This window comes from Rana temporaria, chromosome 1 (assembly GCF_905171775.1).
Source record: "Rana temporaria chromosome 1, aRanTem1.1, whole genome shotgun sequence".
NCBI classification, from domain to species: domain Eukaryota; kingdom Metazoa; phylum Chordata; class Amphibia; order Anura; family Ranidae; genus Rana; species Rana temporaria.
Genome location: NC_053489.1, coordinates 309,528,630 through 309,548,337, shown reverse-complemented (window position 1 = coordinate 309,548,337; position 19,708 = coordinate 309,528,630). Strand labels below are relative to the sequence as shown.

At 41.5% G+C, this 19,708-nt stretch overlaps 1 protein-coding gene across 2 annotated transcripts in view; it reads right to left on the bottom strand.

Moving 5' to 3' along the window:
• Positions 1 to 380: 380 nt before the first annotated feature.
• Positions 381 to 19,708, bottom strand: part of C9orf72 (C9orf72-SMCR8 complex subunit) — a 68,721-nt gene continuing 49,393 nt past the window's right edge. For both annotated transcript variants that reach the window (XM_040358585.1, XM_040358583.1), the window contains exons 6-10: positions 14,735 to 14,851; positions 12,458 to 12,693; positions 7,186 to 7,243; positions 3,026 to 3,135; positions 381 to 945 (exon numbers count right to left, since the gene is read on the bottom strand). In XM_040358585.1, the coding sequence (XP_040214519.1) occupies positions 759 to 945; positions 3,026 to 3,135; positions 7,186 to 7,243; positions 12,458 to 12,693; positions 14,735 to 14,851 (708 nt within the window). In that variant the 3' untranslated portion in view covers positions 381 to 758. The remainder of the gene's footprint in view (positions 946 to 3,025; positions 3,136 to 7,185; positions 7,244 to 12,457; positions 12,694 to 14,734; positions 14,852 to 19,708) is intronic.

Below are 19,708 nucleotides of genomic sequence, written 5' to 3'. Positions count from 1 at the left end.
AACATTTCCTGAAACTTTCCTCCTAAATTGGGGCGCGTGTTATACGCCGGCACGTGTTATACACTGATAAATACGGAATTTACATTTCTGTTTATCAATTTTAGAGAGTGTTACATAGCACTGCCTGGTAGGGCAGACAACCTGTTTTTTTCTATGTTTCAGTTCCTCAATACTTCCAGGTCTTGGCCCTTCTCCATTCTGTTACTGGGCAGTAAAAGGAATAGAACAGGTAATGACCCCATCTCTCTGCACCGATTGGCTGGTTTCATGTTGACATATAAGCACTGCAACCCACCTAAATGGCCACTTGTGCAGCTTCTACTTAACCCAGTCTAAGCTTCGCTGTACAGGGATTGCAGAAGGCCAATACCAGGATACTTAAACTGCCCGCATTTACAAAAGACACACATGTAATGGTATATTAATAAATATAGAAGTGCATTAATGTGTGTATTATATATCTTTCCGGAGCTCAGTTAAGTTTGTTCACATTAAATAAATACATTATGCACAGACTTATAGATTTTTAAAGTGTGCCTTAGATGCAACAAAAAACACACATGCTTCACAAAAGAGAAATAAAATAATGATAGTAGCTTTTGATTTAAACACTAAAAATCACTAGTAAATCTACATAACAACAAAGCAGCATATCTGCATAAACCACTTAGAGCAAGTAAAAATAGCTTCTTTCTTGAGACAATGCTTTCCCAGAATACTGCACAATTCTAAAAGTCTTTTCAAGTGGAGATTCAGTGTTAAAATGTCATTAGTACATCGCGCTCCTGCATACTTGTGTGAAAAGGTTTCCCAAAAATAAACGAGTGAAGTCCTGGCTTGATCTTTTCAGCTAAAGCCATAATTATGTTGAGATCGCCCTCTGCTGTCAGATCCAGATCGGTTTTCAAGCTGCGCAGAGATTTGAACACTTTCTTCCCCTTTTGTCTAGAAAAACAAAGAACAAAAACATCAGAACACAAGAGGAGTCGGGGCATCAGACATCTGCGTTTCTAGCGCTGTACCAGAAGGTGTTCCATTAATATCAACACGTCATTTTCTGCTAGGGCTGGTCCAAGGTCTTATCAATTATATATATATATATAATACATATTATACATATACACACACACACTATATATATATATATATATATATATATATATATATATATATATATATATATACATACACACATACACACACACACACACACATATATTTATTATGTAAAAAAAAGATAAGAAATATTGGATTTCACAAGTTTTTTTAATAATATTCTTTACAGAGCATATTTATTTAAGAAACCGATATTAGCACTGGATGCACACCAGTCTGCTGGTCAGTGAAGTACCACCTTGCCATATCTACAGATTATTTATCAGGTGCATATAGGGAAGCAAGCTTTTCATACATACACTGTGGCAGGACACCGGTTTCATTATGAACATTCTCTACTATCCCTTTTTTGATCTACTGTGTTCCTCCATTACCATGCACCCCCTGGCATCAAGCTGTGTCTTTCCAATGAAACAGCATGGGAAGCTTACACATTGCAAGTGCGTGAGAAATCCCTGTGGCATCTCTGGGATTTCCTATGAGCTCAGATGGCAAAGCTGATCCGGTTCTGCCTTGCCATTCCCTTGCAGCAAAAAGACCATTACAATAATAATGTATTGTTGTTTGCTGATAACAGGAAACAATAGACCACTATTACAAATTATCTTTTGCATGAAAAAAATAAATAAAAAAACACTTTCTTTTTGAATGGTTTTAGAATTGGAAATTATGAGAAATCCTGCAATGGGAACACAAGCGGAAATTCCAACAGACTAAAGCCTAGTATACTAGTTTTTTTTTTTTTTTTCCGTTCAACCCAGCAGGACAGAATGAAAAAAAACAAAACAAAAAAAAAAAAAACCTGACAGCTCAGGAAGCAGCTGCTGTACCAATTATCTGATGTTAGTACAGCAATCCCCCTGCTGGTCTTTTGCATCCTGACGGGGGTTGGGTGACACTCTGGTTAGTGCTCTCAGCCAATGACTGAGCCAACTCTCGCTAACCAGTGTTTTTGCTGATCGGGAGAAGATTGGCAGACCTTTTTCTGAATGGTACACACGGGCCAAATGTTATCTGGTTTCTATTGAACTAGCCAATTCCGATTGATATTTAGCCCATATGTACTAGGCTTAAAGAGGAAGTAAACCCTCTGCGCAAAAAAAACAAAACAAAACAAAAAAAACACCTTGCAAGACAAAGGCATAATGAACTAGTAGTATGCATACTAGCTCATTAGAAATTACTAACCTGAGATCAAAGCCCCCGCAGCGGTCCTCATTCCCCTCCTCCGTCGCCGACATCTCTCCCGGAGTGACTTCCGGGTATCGCAGCTCTGGCCCTGTGAATGGCCGGAGCCACGATGATGTCACTCCTGCGCATGCACGCGGGAGTCGCCAGTCATGGCACGATCGCCATTTCCAAAGGTTTTCACCGTGCGCCTGCGCCGTAGACATTGGTGCCCAATATTTTTTGCAAATATCTCCTAAACCGTGGAGGTTTAGGAGATATTTTTTGCACCTACAGGCAAGCCTTAATCTAGGCTTACCTGTAGGTAAAAGTGGTCTGTAAGGGTTTACAACCACTTTAAGGAAGGTTTAGAACCTGTCAGTATTGTATTTCTCCTGTGTCCTTATTAGGATTTCTTTCTACTTCTTGTCTAGATCAGACAGAGCAGAAACAAAAGAGAAATCAGAATGAGACAGCATTTAAAAATCCTACTGAAAAATGTCAGTAAATAAGATAAACTGCGGCTTACATTCTTTAGCCCTCGGCTCCAGTTGTCTGCATTCGTGTTCAGTCTTTCACCCAGTGGAAAATAGGTGCATTGATAAGAAAATGATAACCAGTCCCTATGGGCTCTAGCCCAGCACCTCCCACATCCCATACGTCACTATTGGTTGGTAAGGCATCAAAGTGATGGCCCATACTGGTATTATTATGGTAGCGATAAGAAACATGGAAAACTTACGTGTCATCTTCAATATATTTTATTAGAGTAAGAGCTTTTCTGTGAAGTATTAGCAAAAACTGTGCCAGAAATGTGCTTCTTAGAGATAAGTTTGGTTTCAAATGGAATACCTAGAAAATAAAGAGTGTTTTTTTTCAGATGAAATGCCCCATTGACCATTTCAATGAATAAAAGAAATCGTATACGGTATATCTATCCAAAACTGGATTAGGAGGTACTTACGGGTCTGGCAGAGGAGGAAGTTCAAAAACAGTAGGTATTGTCAACATTTCAATGAAGCGCAGTCCATCTTTCTTGGGATTGATGGACGGAGCTTCATCGAAATGTTGACAATAAAAACACTGTCGTTTTGATAATCCTCCTCTTTGTGGGTGAGCACCTGGGCATTTATTTCAAGCATAGAGTGCCGTAGCTACCCTTGGAACTGATTAATACATTTTTGTCGTGACTCCAGGCTATCACACTTAAAAGCGAAACTCAAGGTAAATAATAAAAGAAAGGCAGCTCTTTATTGCAGAAGAGATATGAAATCCTTACCTGTCTGTGCTCATTCTTGTATCAACTGTGCAGCTCAGTAGACCTTCGACACACTGCAGCGGTGCTGAAATAACGCACTCCCGAACATATACGCGGGGTGACGTCATTCCACTACTGCCCACCACATGAAAATAGCCAGGGAGAAGAGAACAATGGCTGGTGAGGAGTTTAACCACTACCTCGCAAGAATGAGGAGGGGAGTACTTCTCTCAGTTTAGTTCTGCTTTATTAAATGAATGGTGGAATACAGAGAGGAATGTGAACAAAATACAATGTAGCCATGGATGAAAAAAAAAACAAAAAAAACACAACGTGTAAAAAGTGTACTATAGCGCTAATTAAATTAATAATTACAGGAACACCTAGTAAAAAACTAAATAATAATGCTGCTATCTGGGTGATACCAAATCCAAAATAAAACCGTGAAAATATATAGATGCGCTAATATTAACTAAAAAGGTGAAAGTTCGTACAAAACTGATCAGGGAGAATCAAACTCCATAAAAAACAAAAATACTGTGAACAAATGTGATGCTAAATACACATTACTCATGTGGCAAGTCCTCAAACATGTGCACAGTGACCAACCAATAAGTCCCAATCAGGAAAAACCATACGATGCATTCCTTCACTAGGAGTGCAGATCCCAGCACTTCACTGCTGCAGTCCGGTGAGTGGGCTCTCAAAGGCAGATATATATAAGAAAAGAAAGACAAGACCTCATTGCGCAGTACATCAAATCAGGTGGATAATATGGGTAACCCATGACTAAGTCGCGTGCCCGTGACGTAACGCGTAGGGAGGAGCCTACAGTGACAGGACGATCTAATCCGATTTCATCGGATCGAACCGAGGAGACTGCACACTGAGCGGCGTTTCATGCTTAACACAAGCGGGGATTCGTGAGTGCATTTGCCGATGTTTTAGGATCATATTATCCACCTGATTTGATGTACTGCGCAATGAGGTCTTGTCTTTCTTTTCTTATATATATCTGCCTTTGAGAGCCCACTCACCGGACTGCAGCAGTGAAGTGCTGGGATCTAGTGAAGGAAGGCATCGTATGTTTTTTCCTGATTGGGACTTATTGGTTGATCACTGTGCACATGTTTGAGGACTTGCCACATGAGTAATGTGTATTTAGCATCACATTTGTTCACAGTATTTTTGTTTTTTATGGAGTTTGATTCTCCCTGATCAGTTTTGTACGAACTTTCACCTTTTAAGTTAATATTAGCGCATCTATACATTTTCACAAAAAAACACAACCCTGTCACAAAAATGAAGTGACATAAAATCTGTCCCCTGTAAAAGGAAAGTGTAAATATTCACCTCTTCTGCGGCACGCCACGCTGAATACCACTCTGTTGAAGTAGAGGAGTCATCCACTGAGAAACGTTTCTATGGTGGCAATCACAGTTATGTGGAAGTTGGTGGGAGGAAGAGCAATGAAATCCACCCAACCACTGAGCTCAGTGGGGGACCAGGAGATCAATACTAGTGGAAGAGTCCGTTTTCGGCAGACGTCTTTGGACAATTTATTTTTAATAAAAGAGTGGAGTTTGATGTCACAAGGCGTGGGATAGGTGAATATTTACCATTTTCTTTTATGAGGTAAAAGATTTTTGCCATTTCATTTTCGGGACAGGGTCGATTAAACCCTCACAAAATACATTGAAATTAACATTGGAAAAGAAAAGCCTTCAAGTTTGAGAAGATAAATGAATTTGAATTTTAACAACAGAAAGAGCCTTGGAGATAAAAAAGGAAGCTCTCTACAATATCCTAGTGAACTGCACAGAATAAAAGCATACCCAGTGATGCATTTTATTTATGAGGCACTGCCAGCCAGGAAAAGAATTGGCTGCATTCTCATGTTAAAAAAGCACAGATTAGACATATTAAGGAATTATTAAACCACGGCACTAAAATCTCATATAATCTTTCACATGCTAATGTGATTTCCTGCAGTTTTCATTAAACTAGCTTATGATTCCGCCATGAAGATCCTTGTTCATACACTATATAGGATAACAACAAATTCATCTCTGTCTCCCGTTTGTGCTCCTGGTTTCACCCTGTCACACGTGCTTCTGATGGAAACTACATGTGGCCATTTCAGCACACTTTACGCAGATATGGTCCACGGTTGTCATCATCAGGGAACTAACCCTGAGAAATGCCACGGGTATACAAGAACTGGCTGCAAAACTATAAGCAGCATGGAAATGCAACACAATTTTTAAAGGCAAATGTTATGATACACAATGCTTTAGCTAACGAAATGTTATTCGGTTAAAGTGTTTTTAAATGTAAAAAAGTTGTGTATACACAGTGGTAAGAGACAGCCCACTACCTCCATCGTCCTCCATGCCCACTAACAAGTAAACACAATGGGGGCGTGATGTTACATGTAGATTAATGGAGGCTTCACCTCCTCCTTCTCAGACACAGGCTGGAGGGGTGTGACACAGCCTGTGACTGGCAGAAATCCAACCACACCATGTTATTGCCAAAAAAATAATAAAGATTTGATTTCAAATATATATGTGTATGCCAATTTAAAACAGGTTATTGATATTAATGTTATTTTTTTGAACACGTGACCAGCAGCAGAAGACTAGAAGCTCCTCTTGCCACTGTTTTCCTACAGACAGGCTGGGAAAGATCTGGGTCATGTGACACCTGTATATCGTTTAGAAAAAGGGTACTTGGATGTTAAAAAAAAAAAAAATTATTAAAAAAAAAATTACATTACCATCATCCACATGAAGAAATAGGCCCCTTTAACATAAGCCCACTCGCATCAGCCTGTCCGTTTTTCAGGCGGATCTGAGCGGACGATTTATTTACTCCTATGGGCAGGTGGATGTCAGCAGAGATGTGTCCCCTGACACCCATCTGCCATCCGATCAAGACAGACGTATGCCGATATGTTTGCCATCCGTCTCGGCGGATCAGATTAGATCTGATGAAAATAGACATGCTGTCCGTTTTTGTTCAATCTCCCCATAGAGATCAGCTGGGCTCTGACAAGTTCATCCCCACTCAGTGAATAGAGACGGACCTGTCATCCGCCGGCTCAGAGGAGCCTGTAAAGCGCCTGAAAACAAGCTTCCATTCATTGCAATGGGTGCTTTTACACCTGGGCGGCGCACATCTTTGGGGTGGTTTCAGAGCGCTATATACAGCGTTCTTAAAATGCCCCTGTCCATTGCAATAAAAGGGCAGCGCTTCCAATGCGCTGCAACATAGGAGTTTTTAACCCCTTTTTTGGTGTTAAAAGCGCCCCTCTAGCGGCTGAAAAAGTAGCGCAAAAACGCCACTTAAACAGTGGTCAATCGGTGCTAAAACAAGTGGCACTTTACCAGGAACGCACGGGCAGCCATAGCGTGAAAGGGGTCTTAGTTGTTAAATTAGCAGAGTACACAATTCATTTTCAAAAATATCCTAGAAATGGGTAACATCACCCCCGGTTCACATCTATAGTTCATACTACAGCAAAGCCACGCGATAATTTGCACGGCACCAGAAAAGATGACTGTTATACTGTATAAATAATTAACAGTAAGAAATTTTACCACCCCCCCCCCCCTTTCCAAAAAGTTCCTTAGAAATATTACCTGCCCCAAGAAGTTTCTGACAAATGTGTCTCTGTGTAGGATGTCTTGAAAAATATTCCTGGATAAAGAAAAAAGTATTTCAGAAGATTACCATAATGCATACATTTAAATCAAAGCCCAGTTATGGTCTCTAAAATCAAGTCAATTGAGGTGAACCCCTACCGGTGCAGAACAGATTCAGGGCCCTTTCACACTTATACGACTTGTCTCACGATTTTGGACTGCAAAAGTCATTCTCCATTATTTTCAATGACTACCATTCATACTGGCACGACTTTAAGTAGTGCCGACTTCAAAGTAGTCCTTGCACTACTTTGGTCCGATTTTGATGCCACTTACACAGGCATTCATTAAAATTGCGGCCGCGAATCGCGGCAAAATCGTGCGAATTTGAAGTCGTACAAGTGTGAAAGGGGGCTTAAGGAGCGATGTTCTCGCAGCTTGTTTGTATTTGGAATAAAGTACCGGTAGCTTTTACTTCAGTGACGCTACCATAGCGCAGCCAGTCTGTCATTTCTGGGATATTCACTGGTTACTTAAGGATATATTTCATAAGCAAATGAGACTAGGCTTAACAATCCCTTGTGGTCAGGTTATCCACGGAAATTATGAAAAAAACTTTTTAAACCAGGCCATTGCTTGGTTCCAAAGCTGCTTCTCATGTTTCTTTGCTACCTAGGGATGGAGCAAGAGTGAGTACTTGGCAGGGAGGAGTGCGCAGAGTGAACCTCACAGGGATGGCCAGGCTGTGTGCAAGTTCCCTCCCAATATAGACTTCTGGGCACTGTATGTGGGGCTCTGCCCATTAAGGATTATAGTGATCTGGCGAAGAATCTCTTGCTGCAATTATTAGGGCTAGTACCTAGGTGGTACTGTACATGTGACAAAACTTCATCCAGACAAAGCTATTGGAGGCTGGTAAAATAACATGCAACATTTTTCTCTGTACCCAGGCTTCCTTCTACCCTGAGAACGCACAGGATTTTCTCATTTCGCATATAACTTCTCCCTGCACACCACTGCAGCCCGTCTGTGGTCACTGCCTTCCTAAGGCACCAGTGAGTTACAGTGCATCCGGAAAACATTGACAGCGCTTCACCTTTTCCACATTTTATTATGTTACAGCCTTATTCCAAAATGGATGAAATTCATTATTTTCCTCAAAACTCTACAAACAATACTCCATAATGACAACGTAAAAGAAGTTTGTTTGAAATCTTTGCAAATGTATTAAAAAAAATAAAAAATAAAAATCACATGTACATAAGTATTCACAGCCTTTGCTCAATACTTTGTGGAAGTGCCTTTGACACCAATTACAGCCTCAAGTCTTTACGAGTATGATGCTACAAGCTTGGCACACCCATTATTGGGCAGTTTCTCCCATTCTTCTTTGCAGGACCTCTCAAGCTCCATCAGGTTGAATGGGGAGCATCAGTGCACAGACATTTTTTAGATCTCCCTAGAGATGTTCAATCAGGTTCAAGTGTGGGCTTTGGCTGGGGGCACTCAAGAACATTCAAAGAGTTGTCCCATAGCCACTCCTTTGTTATCTTGGTTGTGTGCTTAGGGTCATTGTCCTGTTGGAAGATAAACCTTCGTCCTAGTCTAAGGTTCAAAACGCTCTGGAGCAGGTTTTCATCAAGGAGGTCTCTGTACATTGCTACATTCTTCCTTCCCTCAATCCTGACTAGTCTCCCAGTTCCTGCCGCTGAAAAAACATCCCCACAGCATGATGCTGCCACCACCATGCTTCACTGTAGGGATGGTATTGGCCAGGTGATGAGCGGTGCCTGGTTTCCTCCAGACATGACCTTTGCCATTCAGGCAAAAAACAGTTCAATCTTTGTTTCATCAGACCAGAGAATTTTGGTTTTCATGGTCAGAGTGCTTCAGGTGCCTTATGAAATGAGTATATGGAAAGGGAGAGAATAGAGAGGGTATGGTTGTTTTTTTTTATGTGTATGTGTGGCGGATGGTGGATGAATGCAAGATAGAATGAATGAGAAGGTAAGATAGTAGAATATATGGAGACATTTATGATAAAGATTTTTTTTATCATAAATGTGGTTTATAGGTATTGATTAGATTCTGTACATTGAAAAAAACGACTAGGAATAGATATATATTGTGACAGAATCTTGTATAAAATGTAAATGTTTTGTATTTAAGAAAATAACTAATACATTGAAAACAGGTGCCTTATGGCTGTCACGTCCCTTTTACTGAGGAGTGGCTTCCGCCTGGCCACTCTACCATACAGGCCCGATTGGTTGTTCTGCATAGATGACTGTTCTTCTGAAAGGTTCTTCTCTCTCCACAGAGAAACGCAGAAGCTCGGTCAGAGTGACCATTGGGTTCTTGGTCTTGTCCCTGACTAAGGCCCTTCTCCCCTGATCGCTCAGTTTGGCTGGGCGGCCCGCTCAAGGAAGAGTTCTGGTGGTCCCAAGCTTTTTCTATTTACAGATGATGGAGGCCACTGTACTCATTGGGACCTTCAATGCTGCTGACATTTTTCTGTACCCTTCTTCAGATCTGTGCCTAGATACAATCCTGTCTCAGGAGGTCTACAAACAATTCCTTGGATTTTATGGCTTGGTTTGTGCTCCGACATGCACTGTTAACTGTGGGACCTTATATAGACAGGCATGTGCCTTTCCAAACCATGTCCAATCAACTGAATTTACCACAGGAGAACTCTAATAATGTTGTAGAAACATCTCAAAGATTATCAATGGAAACAGGATGCACCTGGGCTCAATTTTGAGTGTCATGGCAAAGGCTGTGAATACGTCCGTACATGTGATTTTCTTTTCATTTGTAATAAATTTGCAAAAATTTCAAACAAACTTCTTTCACGTCATCATTATGGGGTATTGTTTGTAGAATTTTGAGGAAAATAATGAATTTAATCAATTTTGGAATAAGGCTGTAGTATCAAAAAATGTGGAAAGAGTGAAGTGCTGTGAATACTTTCCGAATGCACTGTACCTGAACCTCTAATGCCCTGTACACACGATCGGATATCTGATGGAATCTAAACCGATGGATTTTTTCATCAGATATCCAATAAAGCTGACTTTCATCAGTCGTGCCTACACACCATCAGTTAAAAAAAACGATCGTGTCAGAATGCGGTGACGTAAAACACTATGACGTGCTGAGAAAAATGAATGAATGGATGAAAACTTATATAGCGCGGCACATGCGAACTAAATCGCCTCTGGGCGCTTTAGTTCGCAATGCTTCCGAGCATGCGTCGACTTGATTCTGAGCATGCATGGATTTTTAACCGATGGACGTGCCCACAGACGCTCGTTTTTTAACCATCAGATAATTTTAAAACAAGTTCTAAGTTTTTTCACGATGGATAAAAAAACGATGGGGCCCACACACTATTGGTTCGCCTGATGAAAACGGTCCATCAGACCGTTTTCATCAGACGAACCGATCGTGTGTACGCGGCATAACAGTTTATAGCATCCCTCCCGGGTACAATCAGTCAGACTGACATTTAGTGGAAAACCATGACCTCCTCAAACATGTTTACATCCTGTCTTAAAAGGGGCTCTTCGCTTCATGCCAAGGCCTTGTACACACAGGCTTTAAGAAGAGGGTGCTCCACACACATGCATTGCATTCACATTTGGCACTTGAGCTGGTAAAAATGTACTGAACCAAAATCCCCCAATAGTAGCTAGGTGATCCCTGCACTCAGTAGTGGGCTAAAGTTTTAGGCAATTTTTTTGCAAACCCAGATCCTGGTGAGCCACACACAGCTACATTTCTCTCCTCCGAGTGCCCCAGAATTTTTTCAAACATTGGGGCGTCCGCGAAACTTCTTCTACCTTATGATTTGATAGAGTGAAACGCCAAGTAAAGAAAGAATAATAAAAAAAAAAAAAAAAATCTACATTGCTGTAGTACGAGAATGTAGCATCTAGTGTGTCTGTATTGACTGTCAGAGTCGGTTCACACTAGGGCGACACGACTTCTAGCGCGACTTTCAGAGGCGACTCCGACACGACTTGAACATGAACCACAGGGCGATCTGGGGCGATTTACAACACAACTTGAAGTCGTCTCCAGGACAGGAGACTTTCCAGTGGCCAATAAAACAACAATCAGCTCTGGGAGAGGGAGGGGGAGGGAGGGGGGCAGGAGAGATTTGCCTGAGAAATGTATGTTATCTTCCTGGAAAGTCGCTTCAGTTAAGACAGTGATCCGACTTCTGAGGCGATTTCCATTGAAATCAATGGGTACAAATCGCCTACAAGTCGGATTGAAGTAGTACCTTTTCTGAAGTCGGATCGCCTTGAGTTGTGTGTATTAACAACGCTCCCATTCACTTCCATTGTTTTTCTCTACAGCGCGACTTGGGACGACTTGAGGCGACATCAAGTCGGATCGCAAGTCGCCCCAGTGTGAACCGGCTCTGAGAGTAGTGCGGATTCCTAGCATTTTTTTTTTTTTTTTAAAGCTAGGAATCTGCAAAAATGACATTTTCCCTACTTCTTAATGGCATCGCTTGGCAAGACAATGAAACCAATATGTGTAATGTTTAGGGTGCTATATGAACAATGTAAGTATTTGTTTGGAAAACGGAATGTGGCTGTTAAATGTTTTCCAGCACACTGTAAAACATTTTGACTGACCTTGAGTTTATGATCAGTCCTATTGTGCAATGGAATTGTCATAACCAATGCCTGAACTAGTCCCAGGCTTTTAATTTGACCTTGTGCAGTCAAGCTTCAAGAGAAAACATTCTATGAGAGCCAAACGGTGTTAATTTTATAGCATCTGCTGGGCTCAATCCTTTACGGTTTTTCTATATTTAAACTACTATAAGCAATAAATGAGCATTTAAATCATCTAACCCTTTCCCAGCAGCTATTCAAGCTAAGGTGGTGAGGTGACAACTTTAGCTCAGAGGAATCGGATGTTCTGTGCAGATAATCAAATTAGAATTTCACAAGACACTCGCTTACTGCCAGCAACCCCGCCGCACTCATCCATTCATCTGCTCAACTGAGCAGTTAACTGTAGTTTTCATACCTCTATTAATACTATTTTCCAGCCCTCTCTGACAAGATGTCCAAATTAGCTTTCATACACTTAAGTTGTCACTCAGCTAATGTATTCTAGACAACAAGAGATGTAGCTTTTTTGACAATATGAGTTTTCACAGCAGGAACTCTGTCTATTAAAAGGAAATTCTGGAGGAAGATGATTATTAATAGGAAAATTGACTTGAAACACCAGCTCTACTTACAAGTTAGGAGTGAAACTTTCATCTGTGTGGATGATTGAATCTGCCACCATTTCTTCATCTGACGTGGCCTTCCACAGAGCCGCCAACTCTGCTCTCATGTAGCGTCTCTGGTTGTAGGCATGTTCATGACACGGGGGCATTTGCTTAACTGTGTTTACATCCACGTCAATGTGAGTGGCAGGGTAAGGAGCGTACATCACCTGACGGAATGGAAGCACAAAGCTTCCAGTTGCATCCTAAATAGAAGCAAAAATCTTAATAATACACATGCACAGTCATTTAAAGAGAACTCTACAACAAACTCAACAATTGTGTGAAATGAGGTCAGCGAAACGTGATAATGAGGCCTCATTCGCTTTACTGGCCAGATTAAAAGGCTGTATTTAAAGGCAGGCCATAACCGGAGCAAATTTATTTCCTGCACACATGGGTTGCAGGAAAGAAATTTGCTTGATTCCCCATCAACACAGTCGATGTTGATGCAGGAATCCCTCCTGATGGGCCAGTGTCTTCTCACGGCAGGAGGGGGGCAAGGGAAGCCGTCCCTGCTGGGAGAAGACAGTGACTATTGCTAGCGGCTATAGCAGCCACTAGCAATCACAGGTAAAACCTAGCAGGCTGGTTGTACCCAAGTTGATCGATCAACTTGGTACATTCAGCCTGCCCATACACAATTTGAACCATGTATGGCCTGCCTAAGACTTTTAAAGTTAACTGGTCAAAGAGTCCAATTACCCATAGACAAGAGTCTCACAAATTTTAAAAAATTTGGGTTAGAGTTATAAAAGATTAGCACATACATAAAATACCTGTTGATTGTGAAATGCATTGTACTTGTCACTTAGGCTGCACTTCAAAATGTCTGCCTTTGCTTATATCCAGTGTGAAACCCATTGCAGTTTCCATTTATGCAGTGGAGAAGTTAGTGTAACCACCATTGAACAAAAAGTGCTTTTTCCTGCTCCCCACCAACTGGAACTGCAGTTCTAGGGAAAAAGGCTGGTAAGTAAAGGACCCAAAGACCTAGGGGAAAAATCCACCATAGAAAGCACTCGACTCCAAGATGGCAGCATTCTCCACATAGCAAGGTTCACAAGACAAAGAGCTGGACATGGTGAGTAAAGACCTCTCCATTGCTAAATTAGAAATCCACAAAGTCTTTTACTTTCACAATGAAAGTTATTATTGCAGTCCCTGTTCGAGTGCCAGCTTCAATTTTACAGTTGTTCATTTACAGATTGTAGGAGCCTCAGCCGCAACATCAATCTTCGTCACAGCCTTCATGGACCACATGGGTTGAGCATGAAGAGCTTGTTTTTTTCCATTGCTAGATTACAGGACTTTGAAAACTGAGCCAGGAGCCAGAATTTGCACATCAGGGTGCCTTCTAAGCATGCGCACTGGGAAGCGTCCATGGGACGGCGCATGCGCCGTTCGTTATTCGTATCTTGATGGCGCTCAGCCCATCATTTACATGGGGTCACGCCTCATTAGCATGGCTCACACCCACTGCCACTTACGACGAGTTACGCCGAGGGAACCCAGCGTAGATTAGGGAGCAAGTGCTTTGTGAATACTGTGCTCGCCGCTCTGCGCTACGTCGGCGTATCGTATATTCGCTACGTCGCCATAACTATGTGCCAAGGTATGTGAATCTGGGCCAAGGTGCGTTTCAGTGAACATAGCATGACACCAACACGGATGCTGATACAAGAAAATGTTTATGGTCTTCATGGTGCCGATTGTACGATTATGATACTTATGTGTTTTATTGGCAACTATTACCTTACAAACAATTCTCTCATTATACATTACTTGTTACGCAATCACAAGTAAATGTATACCGCAACAGAATTTTTTCCGCAATGGTTTTATTTTCTTGTGAAAGCCAATGAAAATTGAGAAAAAAAAAAAACGGAAGAGCCGGATCCCTTTGTTATAGCCACCCCACCTGCAATTCCGCAGCAATAACAAACAAGTAAACAATTAAATTTGCTGTCATCCAACTGTACTTGACATCTCAGTTAAGGAAGGACAGCCCCTTTCATATAATACTGGAAAAATAAATAAAAAAATTCTAAATCCTATAAACATGGATCTAGTGACCTCTTAAAATAACATAGCAACTCTGTAAAACAGGAATATAATATAGGTTGTGTCTCTGAAATAGAACTTTTGAGCTATCAGCAGATGAAAAGCCAGCAGAAGTGAGAGATCAATGAATGACACCAGCACAACTCATGCCCCTTTGAAACAGTTATCCCTTTATGTACTGACCTTCAGCAGGCCTTGCACAAACAAGCCAGATTCATACTTGAACGATGACTCAGACCTGCACAACCTGGAGCACTTGCGCTCTGCAGGAGAAAGAAAAAGGCACAGCGTCCGAACCATCTGCAAGACAGAATAAAAATGGAAGGTAATACTTAATATATCAAAATATGCATATCTGTAATGTTTCAAAACACACTATGTAATATTCATGAAATGAAACATGACAACTCTTCATTAAAAGAAAAAAAAGAATAATACGGTAGAAGGTGGGCTTTATTGCAGATGGGAACCACACTGTAACCAAAGTCAGGTTTTGACATGAATATTAATTATGAGCTTAATGCCAGGTTACTGCAAAATTAAACAAAATTATAAAAATACAACCAAGAATCCTTAAAGGATATTAACAAGAATTGTTGACCTTCATCTCAGTTGTGCTGAGACATGGAAAGGGGATCTCCTCCAAGCATCAGTAGACAAACCCCCCAACCCTTAATAATGAACTCGGTCTGCTTTAAATAGAAAAACACTCCACTCAAGTTATCATTGCACTAGTTGTTCAAGCAAAGTGTTTTACGGCTGCTATAAAACAGTTTTAGACCCTCTAGCTGTTTCTTATTTCAATTCGAAAATTAGGTCAAAAACATAGGAAAATACATTTAAAAGGATTACGCTTATAATGACCAATTGTGGAACAGATGAAAAGAAAAGCCAAGCACCGTTGTATCTTAGGAATCAATGCAAGATTTCCTCTGAATGGCTGGGGTGAGGATTGTGATGTCATCCTCCCTCCTCATCGAATCAGAGAAGACTTTTCATTTAAAGCGGGAGTTCAACCGAAAAACAATTTTTAACATTAGATTGAGGCTCATTTTGTGAAGCAGAATCGGGTGTTTTTTTAAATCGAAGCAGTACTTACCGTTTTAGAGATAGATCTTCTCCGCCGCTTCCGGGTATGGTCTTCGGGACTGGGCGTTCCTATTTGATTGACAGGCTTCTATCAGGCTTCCGACGGTCGCATACATCGCGTCACGAGTAGCCGAACGTCGGTGCGGCTCTATACGGCGCCTGCGCAACGACGTTCGGAAAATCGGGACGCGCTGTATGCGACCGTCGGAAGCCTGTCAATCAAATAGGAACGCCCAGTCCCGCAGCCCATACCCGGAAGCAGCGGAGAAGATCTATCTCTAAAACGGTAAGTACTGCTTCGATTTAAAAAAAAAAACACCCGATTCTGCTTCCCAAAATGAGCCTCAATCTATTTTTTTTGGGTGAACCTCCACTTTAAACAATGGGGGAAATTATTATTTGATCCCCTGCAGACATTGTAAATTTGCCCACTTGCAAAGAAATGCAGGGTCTATATATTTTTTTTTATCATAGGTGTATTTTTTACGATAGAGACAGAATATCAACCCAAAATTAAAAACAAAACAAAAAACACATAAAACAGATATATATCACACACACACACACACACACACACACACACACACACACACACACACACACACACTATATGCGACAGACCGCCTCTATGTAGGTCATTTTTACACAAGTCTCTCACTAATTCGCTATCTCTACCTGAAGAAGACTGTTGCCTGTGGGACAGCACAGACCAACCGCAAGGGCTTGCCACAGAGATTGGGCACCACAAAGCCAGTTTGCGGAATAAAGAGGTACTAGCCTTTCCATAATACAGGATGACATCTTGGTGGTACTTCCGACAAGACGAGGTCCCTTCCAGAAGCCAAAAATATGTACAGGAATATAACCTATTCATGGGGGTGGGGGTGTTAGATATGAACGACCAGCTGATGCAGCCACATTTGGCCACCAGGAGATCACTATTTTGGTCTTGTTTCAACTGGCACTGTACAATTCATGCGTTATCTTTTCCAAGCGCACACAAAGATCCCCAACTTTCCTAAAATTTCAAGAGGACATTATTACAGCCCTTCTCTATCCACATAGCCATGTCCCTGAACAAATTTGCACCGATACATTAGCCAGACTTCATGAAAGGTACTTCCCCGATATCCTCCCTCTTACCCAAACAGGCCGCAACCCACCCTAAAAATGTTGTGTACAGTAAATGAATTCGCTGTGACACCTGATACTACTGTCCCCAATGCTCCTTCCTGCCAGGCCTCTGGTTTTTAGTTGGAATGTCTGCCTTAGTAGTGAAGATTTCATGAACAGCTGCATTTTGTAACAGGGTCACCTCTATTATAGTGGAACGAAAGGCATCAGTTGACATAACGGTACCTTGAAACAAGGGACCAGAAGCTCAACAGGGCTTCCTATGGTCATTAAAAACGTCTTTACTTTTTCCTCTAGCTGGTTTTGTATGGGTAACTTTTATACTATTTGATACGTTTCACAGATAATTATCCCTTTGCATCATTCTTAGAATATAACAAATTTTTTTATTTAATTTTTTTTAAAACAAAATAGTAATTATGGGACAGGGTTTGTAAAAATTACAATAGGTTTTACAAATTATAGACTGCAGTTACTGTATTAGTTACATTTAGAAGTCAACCAGCATGTTAACCAAGATGGGTAAAGTAACTTGGTTCCATGCAGTGGAATATTTTTATTTTCTTCTATACAACTTCCAGCTGATATGTCAGTCAAAGAAAAGGAGGCACATGCAAAACAAGGACTGCATCCCAATAAAATAAAAGCATTTTGTCTCTCCTTTTCTATGTATACAGGACATTGGATAGGATTGAACTATGGTTGTTTGATATGGAGGCATGATGCAACTACAAGCGCTATTTGTCAACTCTTTTGGTAAGCTCCCACTTTCACCACGGTGGTGTGGAGGATTCACGTGTGATGGCACATTTGTTGCTGAAGGCTATATAGTGACACAGATTTCTGGGCTTTTTACATTTGGTTATTGGTATCATACTTTTATCAATAATTTTAATTTTTAATTTGATCAATAATGTGGACTTCACATTTTATTTTTTTTGGTGGATGTATTGTTGTTATTATGTGTATATATGTTTATTGCACCCCTGACTGTTGGTTTTTAGCACTGAACGTCTACTGCTTTCTGTGAAATCTACCCGAAAGAATTATACTAGAACGCCTTATTACATGGGTCTTCAAACTACGACCCTCCAGTTGTTCAGGAACTACAATTCCCATCATGCCTAGTCATGTCTGTGAATGTCAGTGTGTTACAATGCCTCATGGGATGTGTAGCTCTACAACAGGTGGAGGGGCCGTAGTTTGAGGATCCCTGCCTTATTAGTTCCAAAATAAATAAAAAAAAACACAAAGAATATCAATAAACCGACGCATAGTGTGCCAGAAAACAATAACAAAAACCTACAACAAAAGGTGTAATTGAAGTTTAAGTAAAGTCTAGCCTGTCATGTCCCTATTTGAGTGGGTGCTGCTCCAAACCGCTATCATTTATTGGAACCATTTCTAAAATACAGTTGTCAAGAAGAGTCATTTCGCCCGTCTAGCAGACCTCAGCTTGTGTAGCATTGATTGCTATGACAAATAAATCACTCTTTTGTGAGAACACTTGTAAATCGTTTCTTATAAAGGGAACATTTCGCAGAGATCAAGTGCTGCGCTGCTGGTATACGACTTTACAAGCAATGTTGTCACAAGAAATGTTATTTACATGAACTCGTGCTCACTACAGAACAGAACAGCTCTATTCAGCTACATCAATTTTTCTATCAAAGAGCAGACAACTCCAACAGCAAGCAACAGTGGAAACACCACATTGCTGCACCCCATTTAAACAATTTTGCTGCGTAGAGAGCTGTATACCACCAGAATGAACCTGATTTCTGTACCTAGTAGTCACACATTTCTGCAAACAGCCAGGAGGAGCAGCTTTTACTAATCAATGACATGAAAGGTGCTGCGGCTGTACGCCTGCAATTGCACTTCCGAGCAACTGCATCTGTTAGGGGTTGGATGGGCAGCCATTCATCCATCATGTATGCATGTTACTGCTTGAATGTGCGGTTACATTCACACAGCCTGTCTGTCTGGCTGATTGAAAACCCTTGTGACTCCAGGGTACAGAAATATGCCAGGTAAGATGGTGCACAGCCCTCTGCCCTTTTCTCACTGATGGGCTTCTGCCCTGCAAGAATTCACCTTTCCAGTGGGACAAAAGCACATCAGTATTATTTCCCTTTAAATCCTTTGAGACTTTTCACTCTTGTCTATAAGGAGACAAAAAGACAGAAACATAATAGTGGGCATATAGTACTCTAATCAAGGGGCTTGATGGCGCAGTAATAAAGTAAATAGAGATCACCATGTGGAGGAGTGATCTCAAGTCTGTTTGTCCTGTCATCTAGACACCAGCAATGTGAGTGCTGGTGCCGACAGGAAGTTAAAATAGCCTGTAAGGCCAATACAACCAGCTGACAACAGGCTGCAATAAGCAGCTCAACTCAGCTGTGGCCGATAAGGCAGATCATTGCACCAAAAGGGGCTGCAACCATCTGCTTCAGAGTTCCGACGGAGTGGTGCGCGGCGCAGGGCCGCGTCCTACGTCATCCCATCACCAGCGTGTGTGTAGCCTGCCACTCTGTGCCCTAGGCTGGGGTGCAAACAGGAAGGAGTGCAACCCAAAGGCGGAGCTCCCATGGGCAGGGAGGCCCCGAGCCACCACCATAGCAGGCGGGGATCGGCAGTCTCCCAGACGCCGGGCAGTAAATGCAGGGAACCCAGTCCATTGCCCCATGCGGTGAACAAATAATTTTTGATGGAAAATTGTGATGTTAAAAGGATATGAGAAATCCTTTTTCTCTCTCCCGATTGGCTAACTGACTTTGATTGACAGCAGCATGAGCCAATAGCACCACTGTTGTGTCTGTGCCAATCTGGAGGGAGAGTCCAGATGGCCGAGACACTCGTGTGACATCGCTGGACACAGACGAGGCTCAGGCAAGTATTAGGGGGGCTGCTGCACACAGAAGGCTTCTT